This window comes from Astyanax mexicanus, chromosome 4 (genome assembly GCF_023375975.1).
Source record: "Astyanax mexicanus isolate ESR-SI-001 chromosome 4, AstMex3_surface, whole genome shotgun sequence".
Lineage (NCBI taxonomy): Eukaryota > Metazoa > Chordata > Actinopteri > Characiformes > Acestrorhamphidae > Astyanax > Astyanax mexicanus.
This window is the reverse complement of record NC_064411.1, coordinates 49,408,634-49,425,639: the sequence shown is the minus strand read 5'-3', so window position 1 is coordinate 49,425,639 and position 17,006 is coordinate 49,408,634. Positions and strand designations below refer to the sequence as shown.

General features: G+C 37.0%; 1 protein-coding gene across 1 annotated transcript in view; it reads right to left on the bottom strand.

Moving 5' to 3' along the window:
- The window catches only part of LOC103031140 (protein unc-13 homolog A), an 80,211-nt gene that overhangs the window by 20,740 nt on the left and 42,465 nt on the right, over positions 1–17,006 (bottom strand). The window contains exons 12-25 of the mRNA XM_049478866.1: positions 16,108–16,154; positions 14,118–14,196; positions 13,275–13,280; positions 12,531–12,605; positions 11,891–12,110; positions 9,856–10,083; positions 8,057–8,198; positions 6,625–6,794; positions 6,409–6,524; positions 4,530–4,693; positions 3,459–3,612; positions 2,279–2,347; positions 1,805–1,894; positions 1,515–1,649 (exon numbers count right to left, since the gene is read on the bottom strand). Coding sequence (XP_049334823.1) covers positions 1,515–1,649; positions 1,805–1,894; positions 2,279–2,347; positions 3,459–3,612; positions 4,530–4,693; positions 6,409–6,524; positions 6,625–6,794; positions 8,057–8,198; positions 9,856–10,083; positions 11,891–12,110; positions 12,531–12,605; positions 13,275–13,280; positions 14,118–14,196; positions 16,108–16,154 — 1,695 coding nt within the window. The remainder of the gene's footprint in view (positions 1–1,514; positions 1,650–1,804; positions 1,895–2,278; positions 2,348–3,458; positions 3,613–4,529; positions 4,694–6,408; positions 6,525–6,624; positions 6,795–8,056; positions 8,199–9,855; positions 10,084–11,890; positions 12,111–12,530; positions 12,606–13,274; positions 13,281–14,117; positions 14,197–16,107; positions 16,155–17,006) is intronic.

Genomic DNA, 17,006 nt, shown 5'->3' with positions numbered 1-17,006 from the left:
GAGGTGAGGAAGATGAAACGCTGCATCTCCCTCTCTCTGACTGTGTTGGGAACTGCAGTGCCGCCTCCGCCGTGATCAATATTTCATCATCTGTTAGAAACAGAGCGTCCATCAGAGGAGCGGCGTGTTCACCGCCTTCAGCTGCTGAATAACTGAACAGAGGAACCACCAGCACAACCCTCACCAAAGTGCTGAAAAACTGCTGTTAATCCTGAGCTGGAGGTGAACAGCTCTGCCTGGGTCTGAGCTGAAACTCAACACTGTGCATCACACACAACTGCAAACCTCTGAATTAACATAAAACTCACCAGTACTGGTGCAGAATTAGCTTTAGCTGCTAACCACGCTAAGTGCTAGCTCTTTTGCCGCTCAGAGGTTAGTAATATCCCTCAAGGCCCTCAAGCCTGCTGCTAACACTGGCTAGCACTGAGGCTGGAGCAGTATTAGCGTTTGCAGCTAACCTCGCTAAGTCTTTTGCCTTTCAGAGGTGAATATTATCAGCCTTTAGCTTGCTGCTAACCCAGGCTAGCATTGAGACTGGAGCAGTATAAGCATAAGCTGCTAACCATGCTAAGCGCTAGCTCTTTTGTTGTCCAGAAGTGAGTATTATTAACATGTAGCCTGCGTGTTTACAGTGTTAATACAAGCTATGTAGGATGGACAGCTAGCTAATAATAATAATAGCAGATATCTCAATATTTTGTTTATATAGTGTCCATATGCTCTACTTTACCATATGAATATGTACTACATAAGCAATCAGGAAGACTGTATTTTTCAGACGAACTTAAAATTCCTTAATTTTCCCAAAAATAATCAGTACACCTTATAATACAGTGCACCTTATGTATGAATTTTACCAGTCAGGTTGTAAGGAGCAGAATAACCACTCCGCTGAAGTGCCACGTGCTGTGGCTAGCACTAGCATTTAGCTGCTAATGCTGCTGCACCCAGCCTTTTTTTGGAAATCTGGAAATTGATCTTGCTGTAAATAAACAGAAGCGCTTTACTCACCCAAATAAACAGTCTGCAGAAGAGAAAATCTGTGTAGATTAACATCTAGCGCTTGTTTGACTTTGAATAATAGTTTTGTTTACTTAGCTTAGCTTTACTTAAATTAGTTACCCCCCACCCAGTGGCAAGACCTGCTGAATTAGAAGGAAAACATGACGACACCCCTGTTCCTTACTAGTGTTGCATAATGCACTTTATAACCCAGTGTGCCTTATGTATGAAAATAGACCAGAAAATAGATGTTCATTGACATTGCGCTTTATAATCCGGTGCAGCTTATAGTCAGAAAAACATGGTAAGTATTCCTGCTAATTTAACATTTAATGTAACTTTAAGTCTTTTTTTAATTAATCCTTTTATATATAATATGTGCATATCCCCTTCTTACTTTAATTCACAAATATATATATATATATATATATATATATATATATATATATATATATATATATATATATATACACACACACACACACACACACACACACACACACACTAACCGGGTCTGTCTGGTATTCTCGGCCGTAGAGCTCATGGCAGTTGTTGAAGATGTACTCATACGTGGAGTTCAGACAGGCCTTCACACAGTCCTTAACCACCTGACTGGCACGAGGAGGACTCTGCAGCTCTTGAACCTACACAGACACACACACATAAACACACAGACACACACACACAAACACACACACAAATGTACAGATGTAAAGTTAAGAATGATTAAAAAAGCAACAGAACAAGGACTTGGAAAACACCTTGCTTCAGTGTTCATGTGTAATTATGCAATACAGACCTTCATCCTGAAGAAGGTGATGCTGGTGAGAAGATCCACAGTAGATTTTAGATCCTGCAGCCTCTCAGGACTACTGGCAGGGAAGTTATTCTATAGAAAACAAATAAACACACACATACTTATTTGGTCTTTTAATTTATTTTAGATTCAATAGATCTATAGTTTTTACCTGTTAATTTAAAAGAAGAGGGCTTAAAGCTGTGAACAGGAGCAGTTATAAATAATACATATAAATAATAATTGGCAAACAAACATTTAATAAGTGTAAAACAACAAAAAACAGCTGTTTGTGACATCAAGCTCAGGCACACTTGGGTTCTGCAGCAGGACAGTGATCCAAAGCACAGAAACAAAACTAAATGAAGGTTTTGGAGTGACCTAGTCAAAATCTGATTAAGATGCTGTTGCGTGTTTATGTTGGAAAACCCTCCAATGTGGGCAGTGAGCAGTGTAAGAGCGAATGTGAGTCAGTACCCTGTACATGGAGAGGTCAATCCTCAGAGAGTTGTGCAGTTGGTCCAGCAGCTTAACAAATCTCTCTTTCTGTAGGACATATAAACATAAGAAAAGTACATTAGATTTTATATATAACATCATTACAAGGCTGTCTCTGCTATGGGTCAGTTTACTGGACAGGTAATAAACCTAGTTTTAAACTAAATTTTCCTTTTGATGGTAAGTCTTAGTTTAAAATGCTGTATAGTCCAAGACTAAGCTGCTTAAAATTAAATTGTTTACAGTTTATTCCCCTCTGCAGGTTGGAGCTCACCCAAACATATGAAATCTCTAGACTGGAATGCTACATATAAACACACTTCTGAGCACATTTTAAATTTTATTTTCTGGACCCAACAAGAGACTCCCCATCAACAACACAATACAGTAGGAGTAGGATCTTTCCAGCACGTGAAAGGGGGAATTTTTATAATACAAATTTATGTAATTAGTTTCAGCAACAGCTTATTTATTAATGTTTCCTTTCAATGGAAAATCTCTATTTAAAATGTTGTGTAGTCCAAGACTAGGCTTAATCCCGATCTGGGAAACTGACCCAAGATGTATAAACCTTAATAAACTAGACTATTTATAATGATTAATGATTTATTGTGTATTATTTATTTAGGGTATGCGATGTATGATGATAATAATTGAGTCAATAATGACACTAAAGCCCCATCTGGATGGTATTAGTTTCTCAGGAGGTCCTGGGGTAATTTTCTCGTTTATGGGGAGTCTTCTGTAATTCTATGTTTTTCTCAGATGTCCTCCCTGTCCGGATGCACATCTCTGAGTTTCGTCACTTCGTGTTTAATAAAATAGTTATTTGTTCACTGTCATGCACCGTAATTACACTTTCGGCGTGCGTTTTCACGGAGATCCACGTAAAAACACAACAGTGAGTGGAAATGGAGGAGCTACTGAACATGATTTCACGTTACCGAGAAAGCCAAAAAACTTACTGGTCCTTTTTTTCAATTGCAGTCCGGATACAAGAGTTTTATCACTAAGTAGAAGACAAAACTAATCCCTATGTCCTAGTCCTATGTCTAGGGTTTTAAACAGATAAGCAAAAGGCTCATTTTTAAAAGAATGCATTATTTAGTTTGTAACACACATTGTAATGACGATATACTGATTTAAAAAAAACACACACCCCAAAGTTGGAGGCGGCGAAGCGATCGGAGGCGGACACGTTGTTGGAGGACTGGGTGGTGTGAGCATAGTAAGCGTTGATGTTGGCCAGTAGGGTGCTCATGACGGCTGGAACACCCGGGCACATGTACTTGGAAGATAAACATGCGAAGTGCCTGGAAACAAACAGGACTATTTAATATCAAGACACTTTACACTGATCAGCCATAACATTAAAACCACCTGCCACATAACGTCTAGGTCTGTGGCTATTTAATGTCATCAAACCACAGTGTCACATAAGCTCTTTATTAGGAATATGTTATAGAAGGCATTATTATCACCCACAGTGGACAGCAGCACAGTGGTTATGTGGTAATGATTGTATTGTGACCGGCAGTGTCTGGCTAAAATTGCCCATTCACATTCACTGTAGGCAGGCCTGAGCTGGCCTGGGGCCCCAGAAAATGACCGGTTTATGATTAATAACTTTTTTCTTTGCATTATTTGAGGTCTGAAAGCTCTGCATCTTGTTCATTATTTTAGCCATTTCTCATTTTCTGCAAATAAATGCTCTAAATGACAATATTTTTATTTGGAATTTGGGAGAAATATTGTCCGTAGTTTATAGAATTAAACAACAAATGTTAATTTTACTTAAAAATATATACCTATCAATAGCAAAATCAAAGAAACTGAAAAACACAGATCTGTTCCAGATTTTCTGTTAATCATATTTAATGACATTGCATTGCAATAGCCATATGTTCTTAACTTTAGGTGGCAGAGTTTGGGGTGGGGTCCATTTTGCTAGGGATCCCCAAATGCCTTAAAATGACCCTGACTTTAGGAGGCAACACAACATGCATGTCAGTGTAAATGTGTTTATGTGTAAAGCTATGCTTTGTATGCGCTATTTTTAAGTTTGCTGAAATTGTTCCTTGTAAACAACTACCTTGACCTTCATTGCTTCAATTCTGACAGTTAGACTGTAAGGCCACCCTGGAGCTTTTATACATTTATAAATTTGACATAACGGCAGCTCTGGTTGGTTAGGACAGGTTTCTTCTCAGTGCTGTTCTACTTCACTTACGTCATGGCCTGGTAGATGGACTCCACGCCGTATCTCATGGCGAACTCGTCAACGATCTCCTGCGCCGTCTCCTCGAAGTAAACCTTCCAGGCGTCGTCTCCTTTGGCTTCGGGAATCTTCACCACACCACTGTTCTGCTCTTCAGTGGTGTAGTGGAACAGGTGCTGTGGACACCAACGAAACCAGTAAGACCTCAAGAAACCCTCGATCAATATTGGGACAGAATTACACTGTGTTCCAAATTATTATGCTAATTATATTTTTCCCTGAATTTCCTAAATGGTCGATGTAAATTACAGTCAGAATAATAAAAGTCATCACCCAATAGTTTCTGCTAGCCTCCTAGAGCTGCCTCCCACCCTCATAGATCTTTTGCTTGATGATACTCCAAAGGTTCTCTATGGGGTTGAGGTCAGGTCAGGAGTTTCTCTCCTTTTATGCCCATAGCAACCAATGACACAGAGGTATTCTTTACAGCATAAGATTTGATGATGATTTTGTCCAAGGCATTGCAGTATTTGACGCTTTTCTGCAGCAGAGGGATCCTTTCTTTCTTTCTTTCTTCCCCATGTTGCTTGAAACCTGTGGCCTGCTTAATAATGTGGTACATCCTTCTTAAGTAGTTTTTCTTTAAGTGGGCTCACCTGGCAAATTAATTATCACAGGTGTCTGAGAATGATTTCAGTGATCCAAAGAGCTCTGAGACACAATACCATCCATGAGTTTAATTATCTTTATGACACTTAAATCCAATTTGCATAATAATTTGGAGTTGTGTTGAGCCACAAAAAACATTAGCAAATGAGCTGCAGCTGAAACTGATAGTCAAATAAAGAGCTCCTCTCCTTAAATGTGTTTATTATTTATTCATATCTATTTGTTAGAACTCCCCCAATCTTATGACATTCCCAGGATTTCATTCCCCTGACTTTCTTCTCCTTACACTTGATGAGCAGCAGTAAGCGTCATGCTTCTGTCCTGTTTCGCCTTTTTTTGTGTTTTTTTTTTTTTTTCGGTCTGTCTGTCAGCGCTTGATATTTACAATGTGCTTCTAAGTTCCTGTCTCTGCCCTAGCCCCGCCTCATCATTAGTGTTCCCATCTGTGTCTTATTTGTTATTCAACCCTCTCATTATCTTCCCCAGGTGTTTCTTGTCTGTGTCTGTGTATAAATAGCTCCTTTGTTTGTCTGGTCTTGTGTGTGTTACATTTTGGTTCATGGTTGTTTCGTCTCAGTTTGCTTCAAGCTTGTAGTAAGTTTGTTTAAGTATAGCCACTTTTGTTTCTCTTATGGTGTTTTCATTTTCAGTTTATCTGTTTTGACTATGACATGCAATTGTGACAGTTAGACTGTAGGGCCACCCTGGAGCTGGGAAAATACGCTACATATAAACATAGATCTGAGTAAATGTACCTTGTCCATGTCCATTCTATCTGAAATAAAGAAATGTACATGATTTTACAGCCTCAGAGTGAAACAATATAACTGCCTGCTTCTTAAGATTATTTAATGTATCAGAAATTCATTTAATAAACTGAACCTCATCAACACTACAGCCCTCCATGGCCATGAGTTTGAGAATAGGAAGGCTTTCCCAGTGTGATGAGGGAGGTTCTAACCTATAGATGGGAGTAAACAGTAAACACATTGGGGGGAGGAGTCAAAGATTAAATATCGTATATTATATTTACTTAATTGTTATTTACAGCTGCAGATTTATTGATGAATGTTTTTTTTAGCATCAACTCAACATGTACAGCTGACCAAAATGAAATCCAGAAATAAAAAAAAAAAGTGCGATGGAAAACTTATGACTAAATTAAGTTGGGTTAACTCAAACAAGTAGTAGGCTGACTCATACAGTATAACTTTAAACTGACCTCATGCAGGCAGGTATACTGGATGTGGTATGGAGCGACAGTCTCTTCCCCTTTGATCTCCACACTGATGTGCATGCGGATGGCTCCGGATACGGCCGACTTGTCTGTGCGCTTGTCTTTTTTTAAGAGAGAAAAAAAAAAATATATATATAAACATTTGAACCTCTTTCTACACACATTAATACACATACACCACACTGTAAAATGCTTACTTACCCAAGTTGTACCACACGTCCATCTCTCCACTGAGGGTCCGAACCTCGATGATAGTCTGGCCCAGGAAGTCGTCCGATTCACGCTTGAACTTTTGCTTCACGCGAGATTTAATGTCATCGTCTTCGTCCCACACTCGCACCTTTATACGATCTGACGAGTTATGGCACTCGCTGACGAGAGAAAGAGGGAGAGAGAAGATCAGCATTAGATTATAAGATTTGGGGCTCTATCATACAACATGAACAAGGTGTGTTCTGATGCTCATTGCTATCTTACACCTTGACAACAGTGTATTTTCATGCCTTACCTCTGCATTGTTTAAATAGCAACAGAGCTTGTGAATATATCTATGGACTTGGTGATCTGGAAGTGAGGTGTGCTCATGTACATTTCTGGGTTATTGCTATCTTGGCAATGGAAAACACAGGTGCACAACTGTCTCTTTTAAAATTAAAACTTTCTTATGTAAAGTTTTCAATATATGTACTTGCAGAATATGTAAGAATGTAACAATGATTATTAAACACATAACACAAAAATTCCTAGATTTTTAAAACTAAACTACTTTTTGATTAATGTCTCTTATATATGTGTAATTACTTTTTTAACAATATATGTAATAACAGTGTAACTACCAGTAAAGTAAATTTAGGTAAAGGTAAATTTCTGGCATATTACTATCTTGGCAAAGGAACACAGATGTGTCACTGTCTGATTTCAACCCTAAACAGTCAGACGTTTATTGCTATCTTGGCAACGCAGGTGCTAAATCCCCACTTGTTACACACAAAAGGAAACACAGCAGCGAACAGAACCAACTTTTGCATCAACTAAAATAACAGATTACAGAATAAAATAACAATAAGCTGTTGTCGTAAATAAAGCGTGAACGAAAAGTTTATTTTACTCTGCTGAGAAGCGCAGAAGCACTGCGCTGTTAAAATAGCAATCCGTCAGAGAAGTCAGAGTTCACCTCTTCATTCTTAAAGGAAAAGTTAAATGACATGCTAAATGACATGATTTATTTCATGTTACGCCCAAAACACACTCATGATTAATTAAGAAAATGAGTACATGCCTATTGCGCGTTTCGAGGCGCGCAAGGTGTACTTTTCCCATCGTTATGATAGCAAAGACACACTGATAAGCCCTAAATCAAGCTGCATGGTTGATGGCTCGCCTATAAATCGCTAAAATGTGGCCCCAATATCTAGATTACACTATATTATTGTAAAATAAGGCTTTTAGTCTAAGGTTTTTGGTGCTGCCAGTGTATAAAGCTAGTCAATAGAATCACTTTGCTTATAAGAAGTCTTTGAGGTGAAGTGGTTTAAAGGAAATAAGCTGTTTTTATAACACAATTTTGAGGCAATACTTATTGAAAAAAGTGGAGAAATTCTATGAAATGCGTGATTTCTAATCTTTTACTCACAAGTGGAAGTTCTCCTCCCAGACGGGGTTCAGATTTCCATAAATAGTCTTGGTCCTCTTCTTGGTCTTTCCCACCTGTACGGTTACATAAGGGTCACTGGAGCCGGTCTTATCCTTAGCCTGCAGACCCTGAGCACACACCACTGAAGGAGACAGCACACACACACAACACATTTATATTAATTTTATATCTAAAGTTTTTCATTAATGTGCTTGCCTAATATGTAACAATGTAACGATAATTATTGAGCATATATTGTAATTTTTTAAACTGAAGATTTTTAAAACTAAACTACTTTATAATAAATGTCTTTAATAACTGTGTAGTTAGACATTAACAATATATGTAATAACAGTGTAACTACCAGTGAAGTTTGTATTGTTACAGGTGAATTACAGTTGTACAGGGTATATACTTATTGTATTAGTGTCAGTTAAACAGAGCAGAACATTTGTAATAATACAAATTACATACCATACTCCAAATTGAAATATACAGCTCTGGGATAAGATTAAGAGACCACTTCAGTTTCTGAATCAGTTTCTCTGGTTTTGCTATGTATAGGTATATGTTTGAATAAAATGTACATTGTTGTTTTATTCTATAAACTACAGACAACATTTCCTCCAAATTACAAATAAAAATATCATCATTTAGAGCATTTATTTGCAGAAAATAAGAAATGGCTGAAATAACAAATAAAGCACAAAGCTTTCAGACCACAAATAATGCAAAAAAATGCTCATATTCATACGTTTTTTAGAGTTCAGAAATCATTATTTGGTGGAATAACCCTGGTTTTTGATCACAGTTTTCATGCATCTTGGCATGTTCTCCTCCACCAATCTTACACACTGCTTTTGGATAACTTTATGCTTTTACTCCAGGTGCAAAAAAATCAAGCAGTTCAGTTTGGTTTGATGTCTTGTGATAATGCATCTTTTTCTTGATTATATTCCAGAGGTCTTTAATTCGGTAAAATCAAAGAAACTCAGCATTTTTGAGTGGTCTCTTATTTTTCCAGAGCTGTATATATGTACACAAAACTTATTCAACACACACTTTTCCATGTGAAACACACACACACACACTATGTGAAAAACTCAACATATTACACACAAGTGAAAATTGAAATTGATACACATGTGCAATTAATGAGTGTGATAATCTGTACAACTGTAATAAATCAGTGCGTACTTCACCAGTAGTTACACTGTAATTACATAGATTGTTAATAAGTAATTACACAGTTATTAGAGACACTTATTGTCAAGTGGGACCAAACTATGTTATTTGAGGTAGTTTGTATGAACCTTTAGCAGACTATTATTCAAAGCTACTGTTATATTATTAACTAGTAATAAATATGCCTACAACATGGTTATATGACATTTTGATGAGGTTTCTGTCTAAAGTGTTAACATTAAAGGGGTTTTAGCAAAATAATGCTATAGAATATAATAAAATAATATGCGTTCAGTGTCAAAATTACACATAAAACACATGAAAGTAGGCATGAACAGTAAACAAATGTCTTTTTTTTTCCAATCTGAACAACAATACTTGCGTTTTAATAATTATATTATGCAGAAATGTGTGCCTTTGTGTTTAAAATTGACCCAAAATACCCAGTTATTTTTATTTATAATGCTGGAGTTATTGTTAAAAAGTAATCTATTTATTCTCCACTAATGCTGTAATGCAATCTAATTACAAATAATTATGGGTATGATAATAAATGGGCTCTTATGGCAATATCTCTGTAACATTAAAAAATATATGTAATCATAAACGCTAACCTGTGATGCTGATCTTGGCTGACCATTTGGAGGTTCCATCGAGCACGCTCTGTTTGATCTGCTTCATCTGAGTGCCGTGGGTTGCCTTGGCCACGGCGAACACTTCCTGTATGAGCTCAAAGATCTCTGGTTTGTTGCGCTCGCGGATCTTCATGCGGTCCTTCAGCACCATGATGATGTTCTGAGTGCGATCCTCTGCGCCGTGCTTCGAGCTCTTCTCAGCAGCTCCTAAAAAACACAAAGATCAACAGCAGGATGGAACATCTAGCTATAGGAACCCGGGATAGTGATGTACCATCTTGTTTTGTAACAAAGTTACATGTGTGTAACAGTACATGGTTGTAATTGTATTTTTGTTTAAAATTCTCCTCAGATAGGTCCGGCAGTTCGAATCCTGGTCATGCAGCTTGCTATCAGCTGCCGGAGCCATGAGAGCACAACAACTGGCCTTGCTCTTACTCCTAATCTTTGCTGCTCAAAGATACTGTGGATACTTCTTTTGTACCAAATCACACTTATGAAGAGTAGGAGTGGGACAAATGATTGATATCATGATATATTGTATTGATTTTGCTCCTATTCGCAACAAATTTCAATACTGTTATTGAAAGATGGATACCCTAAACTCCCTATGATTTGCCCCAATTTGACTTACAAATGTTACCACAACCTTTGGTGAAGAATATTATTGGTTGTGAAATTCTGTTAAACTGACGCCAATAAATCCATAATTTCTGGTATTTGTTTATTTCTTTAGTAGTATTTTATCTTCTTCAGTAACAGCTGTGATGTACCATAAAGAATTGTATTGTGATTATATCAAGTTTGTTTGTTTGTTTGTTTATGTTTTGTGCTATATCCACAACATATTGGCTACTATGTGGAATCGGTGACTTGAGCTCACAGACTTAAATCAGTTTCTTCATATGAAGGACTTCCAGAAAATGAAGTATTTTAGCTGGTGGAATCTTTTCAAACATTTCTTTTATATTTGTAACCATATACAAGTTATTTCTGGTGGTTAAAAGAGCAGGGAAGTCAGGTTGGAGTCTGCTCGCCAACCAGGAGGTGGCGGTAGGTAAGAGCAGTATGTCCTATTTAGCACCTAGTCAAGATTGTCTGATCTTGTCAATTAAGGACGTTTATATTGCATTTAATACTAATGATTGGGGACATTTCAAACAGTTTATTTTGTGGATTGCTAGACCATTCATTTTGCCATTTTCTTCAAAAGTAAACTTCAACTATATGGTAGGCATCTGTAATCAGAACATAGTTACAATTGCTTCTGTCTGCTTGTCCAGAAACCCAGCAATAGAGAATGTATACTCTTCAGCTGTAGAGTTCTCTGTCTGCGGCTAGAAGTTTGTGGATAACTGGGTGGTCATACAGATCATATATTGTTTGTAGGAGCTAGTAGATATATATCTGGCAGCCAGGAGGAGGGCATGAGCCTCTGCCATGTATATTAAAGCAGTCACAGTAATCCACATTGGTAAAAGCAGCACCCATGTGAGCCTCCGCTTTTGATCTGTAAATACAAATCTATGTTTCGGGAAACTGAGTCTGACCGTATTATATAAAGACAGGCAGTCAAGAGGTGACATATTCTGCTTTATGGTCTGTATTATGTTAGGTTTCCTCAAGGTCCAGGGAGCAGGCATAAGGAGCGATATATCAAGTATCACAGAATCATAGTATTGTGATTTTGTGATAGTGTTATCAGTGTTATTGATGTATCATCTTGAAAATGATACTAATAATTCCATAATTCCTGGCATTTTATCCTCTTCAGTAACACAGATGCTGGGAAGTATCGTAGAGAAATGTCTTGTGATATATTAAGTATTGTAGAATCAAAGTATCGTGAAATCATCGCCTTCGAGGGTTACGTATCGTGATGATATCGTATCGTGAGATGCTTTGAAGTCCCACCCCTAAGGATTAGCTCTAAATTGCTCCAATTCCATTTTTTTTTTTTGGAATTTGTTGCAGGCCTAAACATTTTAAAAGTCTATAAACTCTATAATCTCACTCTGTAGGCAGTCGGCGTTCAGCAAATCCTGGCACTTTTCGTGGCATTTGACTCCGCACTCAGAGCAGCGCATGCCCTGCCGGGCGATGCCCCACAGCAGCCCCTCGCACTCGTAGCAGTAGGTGGGGGTGGTGGCCGTCCAGACCTCGAAGTTGTGGGGCGTGGTGCAGGAGATGGGGTAGATCAGAGCCTGCAGCGTCTTCTTATACACATGACTCTTCTGCAGAAGCAGGAAACATCAAATAAAAAAAAACACCATCAGGAAAGGTTAGGGGGTTATTATAACAGAGGGTATTATGGGATAATGTGGGTGTTTTTTCATTATTCCTTAATAATCAACGGATGCAATAAAGTAATAAGTGTGTGAAGGAATATAAAAGCATGTGTGTGAGTTTTTTTAAATCTCAGCATCTGCATTAGTAATCGCACTGAATCTGTTTAAATATGCATACAGTGTTCAATCAGCTCAGTTATGTTTACAGAATGTTTGCAGTGTGTTTCTCTGCTGCTGCAGCAAAACTGCACCTCTGATGGCAATAAGGGGCATCGATTTAATACCAACATCTATCTCTCTTACTCATAAACACACACACAATCCCACCCACGCACAGACAAACACACACACACACACCCCACTCACCAGTTCCTCGTTGTTGAGTGTGCTGCACGCCATGGCAGACGTGATCCCAGCTTTACGAGAGTTCTGGACCAAAGACTGCGTTCAGAAATATGAGAGAAATATGATAAAAAAGTAGTGTGTAAAAATTGGGTTTATACAGACCATATCAAATATACAGCTATGCAAAAAAATAAGAGACCATTTAAAAATGATGAGTTTCTTTGATTTTACCAAATTAAAAACCTCTGGAATATAATCAAGAGGAAGATGTATGATCACAAGCGATCAAACTAAACTGAACTGCTTGAATTTTTGCACCAGGAGTAAAGGCATAAAGTTATCCAAAAGCAGTGTGTAAGACTGGTGGAGGAGAACATGCCAAGATGCATGAACTCTGATTAAAAAAACAGGGTTATTCCACCAAATATTGATTTCTGAACTCTTAAAACTTTATAATTAAGAACTTTCTGTTTTCTTTGCATTATTTAAGGTCTGAAAGTTCTGCATCTTTTTTTTGTCATTTCAGCCATTTTTCATTTTTTTGCAAATAAATGCTGTAAATGACAATATTTGTATTTGGAATTTGGGAGAAATGTTGTCCATAGTTTATAGAATAAAACAACAATGTTCATTTTGTTCAAATATATACATATAAATAGCAAAATTAGAGAAACTGATTCATAAACTGAAGTGGTCTCTTAATTTTTTACAGAGCTGTTTGTGCATATATTGATATTTCAGATTCCTGACAAGAGCAATGCTTACCATAGCCTGTATATGGAGAAAGTGACAGCAAAGAACAAGAAGAAAAGAACAGTGTTAGAAAAAAACACTAAAACAACATTTAGAAAAAAATATATATATATATATAAAATAAAAATAAATGAAATGTTATAATATGCAGAAATTATTCTATATAAAACAATATTTAAACAATCGTAAATATTTATTATTTATTTACTTCATGACTGGACTGGTAGTGTATATATAATACTATATTAATTTAATTGAGCCAAATGAGTGAAACTTATTATATTGGCATGAAGCTACACATATTTTGAGGGCTAATGTGATTCTTAAATAATAGATATTATTTCTAGGTCAGAATCTGTTTATTTGATTGATATTTGTTAATTTTTAGCGATTTTCTTCAAAATAAGTAACAATTAACAAGTACAAACTGAAGAATTAAGTGTGTTTGTGGGGAAAAACTCCAGCTTTGTGTGTGGGCGAACTCCTTAATTTAAGAAGCCCCTCCTACACTTTACTGTACCTGGAAGCACCCAGACACTTTATTTAATTTTATTTAATTTTATTTTATTCTATACACTCCACACTTGAGGATTTCTAAATGATTTTTTTGGGGGGGACGTCCAGATTTGAGTGTGGGTTTGCTCCTCCTCTTTTATAAGCCCCTCCTCCACTTTACTCTAATTGGATGCACCCAGATGTGACAAAATATGAAAGTAATCACAAAAACGAATGCTTTATATAAAAAAATATGATTATCATATAAAAATAATAAAATATATACTATTTATAAAAAATAACCAAAAATAAAAGCAAAGAAATAACTATAAAGGTAATTTTGGATTGCGCATCACTCACCAGGTCTCTGACCAATGGGATGGCTTTCCTCTTCCTCAGGTCAGGCATGCTGTCTATACTGTACAGAGCTCCGCCCATCCTGAGATCAGAACAGAAAAACACAACCAATCCATGATATATAAATTTGCATTTATAAAGCGCCTTTCCAGAAACCCAAGGCCATTTTACAATCACATTTTACACACAAACATTTATACTCAGCACTCATTAACACAAACACACACCAGCCAATCACGCACAGCGTACTCTCAACCGGAAACGACTGTCCACCTGTTTCACTGAGGATTTAACCAACACGGTGTTAATCCATATCTGGGCATACACACATTCATCCACACATACAATTAGAGGACAATTTAAAGGAGAACATAGTAACTCTACACAGATTTGGACTTGAACCCAGGTCCCCAGCACTGAGGTGAGGTGAATGTGCTAACCACTAAGCCACAGTGTCGCTAACAGGACCAACGGAACCAACAGGACCACAGTTCAGGTCCAGAGTGCAGGGTTCTAAGTGTTTCTAGCTTTTTCCATTCATTGCTTATAAACTAGTACACTGGCAACTACATACACCTAATGATTCTAATAATTTACCATGATATTAAACCCATTATTAACGATATTATTTCAAATGTAAAATAATTCCATTATGAATTTAAATGAGAAAACTGCTGCAAACCTTTAGGAGCTTACTGCAGTGTGGTAGAGCACAGCTTACGTAACTCACTTACCAGGCAAAGCATCTGCCCATGATTATCTGTGCTTTCTTCAGAGTAATTAAATACGCACATAAAGTATTTTGCACTTGAGTGTATGAAATTATACACCTGAGCAAATGGGTGAGTGTGTGCTGCAAGTGCTGATCTCAGCAAAAGCTCCCAGCATGCAGATTACAGCTCTTAAGAAGCTGCTAGGAATAAAGGAGGAGCAGCTGAGCTTCAGGAACACTTTGTACTTACTGGCATTTTCATATATAGCTTAGAAATGCTGAATTCTGTATTTGTTCAAGGAAAGACTTAAATCTATTGATTGAACAGTGGCAGTAGTGTTTTTACTATATTGGCTCAGGAACCCTGTGCACTGGAACTGCGTTAAGGTAAATAGTTTCACATTAGAACAGCTGTATGTAGCATTTCTATATTTAATTTAATAATAATAATAGCAGCTTCAGACTCATGTTAATGCTCCACTGATTCTAGTACAGGAAAGAATGGTGTCATATTAATGTAAAATCCTCTAATAATACTCTACCCCCTCATTCCACATGCTTCTTTCACTTATTATTATTCTTTCAAATGCTGCTTCTGTATTTTGCAGCTTGTCAACAAATGCATGTGTACAGCCGCACACAAGGAAGCACTCAAAGCACAATCTGTATTTACTACAGTGGATTAAAAGTGTAATACACTCCCAAACCTGTAGAGGGAGCCCTTGAGCAACACCTGTGACACATCTGTATCTCATAAGTTCTGAGGTGTTATCTTGTGAGTGAGATTACCTTGTTAACATTAGATCAAAAAGGCAATAATTAATAATTGTCCAGTTCAATCCCATTTTAAAATGCTGCGTACTTAAGTACAGAGCCCAAACAACAATTCTTCACAATATCACCGGCCACTTTTAATGACAATTACATATTCAAAACAGCACGGTCACTTTACCAACAGTGGACTTTATATTGCTGCTACTCGCCTACTCACTCTATTTTTGTTTAATTATCTTTATCTATTTTATTCTATTTTATTTCATCCTATATTTACCTATTTTTACAATAGCTTTTTTGGAACTGGATCGTGTAATATTATTATTTCGTTCCAACTCATGTACTACATGATGTGAAATGACAATAAAGTCTCCTTAAATCCTTGAAGCCATATCCATATGGTCAGTATTTTAGTAATAAAGTACTATACTACTGGCTCTTTTTTTTATTTTGCAGCATCATGCTGAGGAAGTACTTGAATCATCTGACTTGTTTATAAGGACTTACCCTCCTTTTCCAAACCATAGAGACTGAGAGTCCGACTCTCCACGTGCCTGAGAGAAAGAGAGATAGAGAGAGAGAAAGAGAGAGAGATGTGTATTTATGTGAATACGTCTCAAGAGAGCACTTTACAAACCCTGATTAGCTTTGACCTAAAAACCAAAACTCATGTTTACAGTACTCACTGAGGACATGTGGTCAAATCACATTAATGAGCACACTTCAAACACTCCCATTAAAACACACAGCCTTTATTTGACCTTTAACAACCCCAAAATCAGAATATCCTGCCTGAACAGCACAAGCAATATAACTGCCAAATTCTGTGCAACTATTAGAAAAATATTAGATTTTACTTTCTAGGAAAGCATGAAGTAAGATTTTCCAGGAATGGTTTGGAGAGCTGGTGTTGATCCACTGTGTTTTATCCAGTCTAAAGTCAGTGCCGTGTTTTCCCAGAAAATCTTACAGCACTTCATGCTTCCCTCTGCTAAAAACTTTTATCTATATGCGGATTTCATTTTCCAGCAGGACTTGGCACACTGCCCACACTGCCAAAAGTACCAGTTGGTCTTATATAATATTCTAATTTTACGAGACACTGATTTTTGGGTTTTCATTGACTGTAAGTCATAATCAAAACAAAACAATAAAATAAATAAATGCTTAAAATAGATCACTCTGTGTGTTTAATACATCTATATAACATACAGAGTTTCACATTTTGAACTAAAATAACTTTTCAGTAATATTCTACATTTGTTGAGACACGCCTGTATTTAGCTGTTTGCTGGTGCTGTGGTGAATATGGTGCAGAAAAGCAAAGCACTGTACAGAAGAAACATTTGCAGCAGCTAATGCTAACACGCTAATGTTAACATTAGCTCTTGTGCACACACACAAAT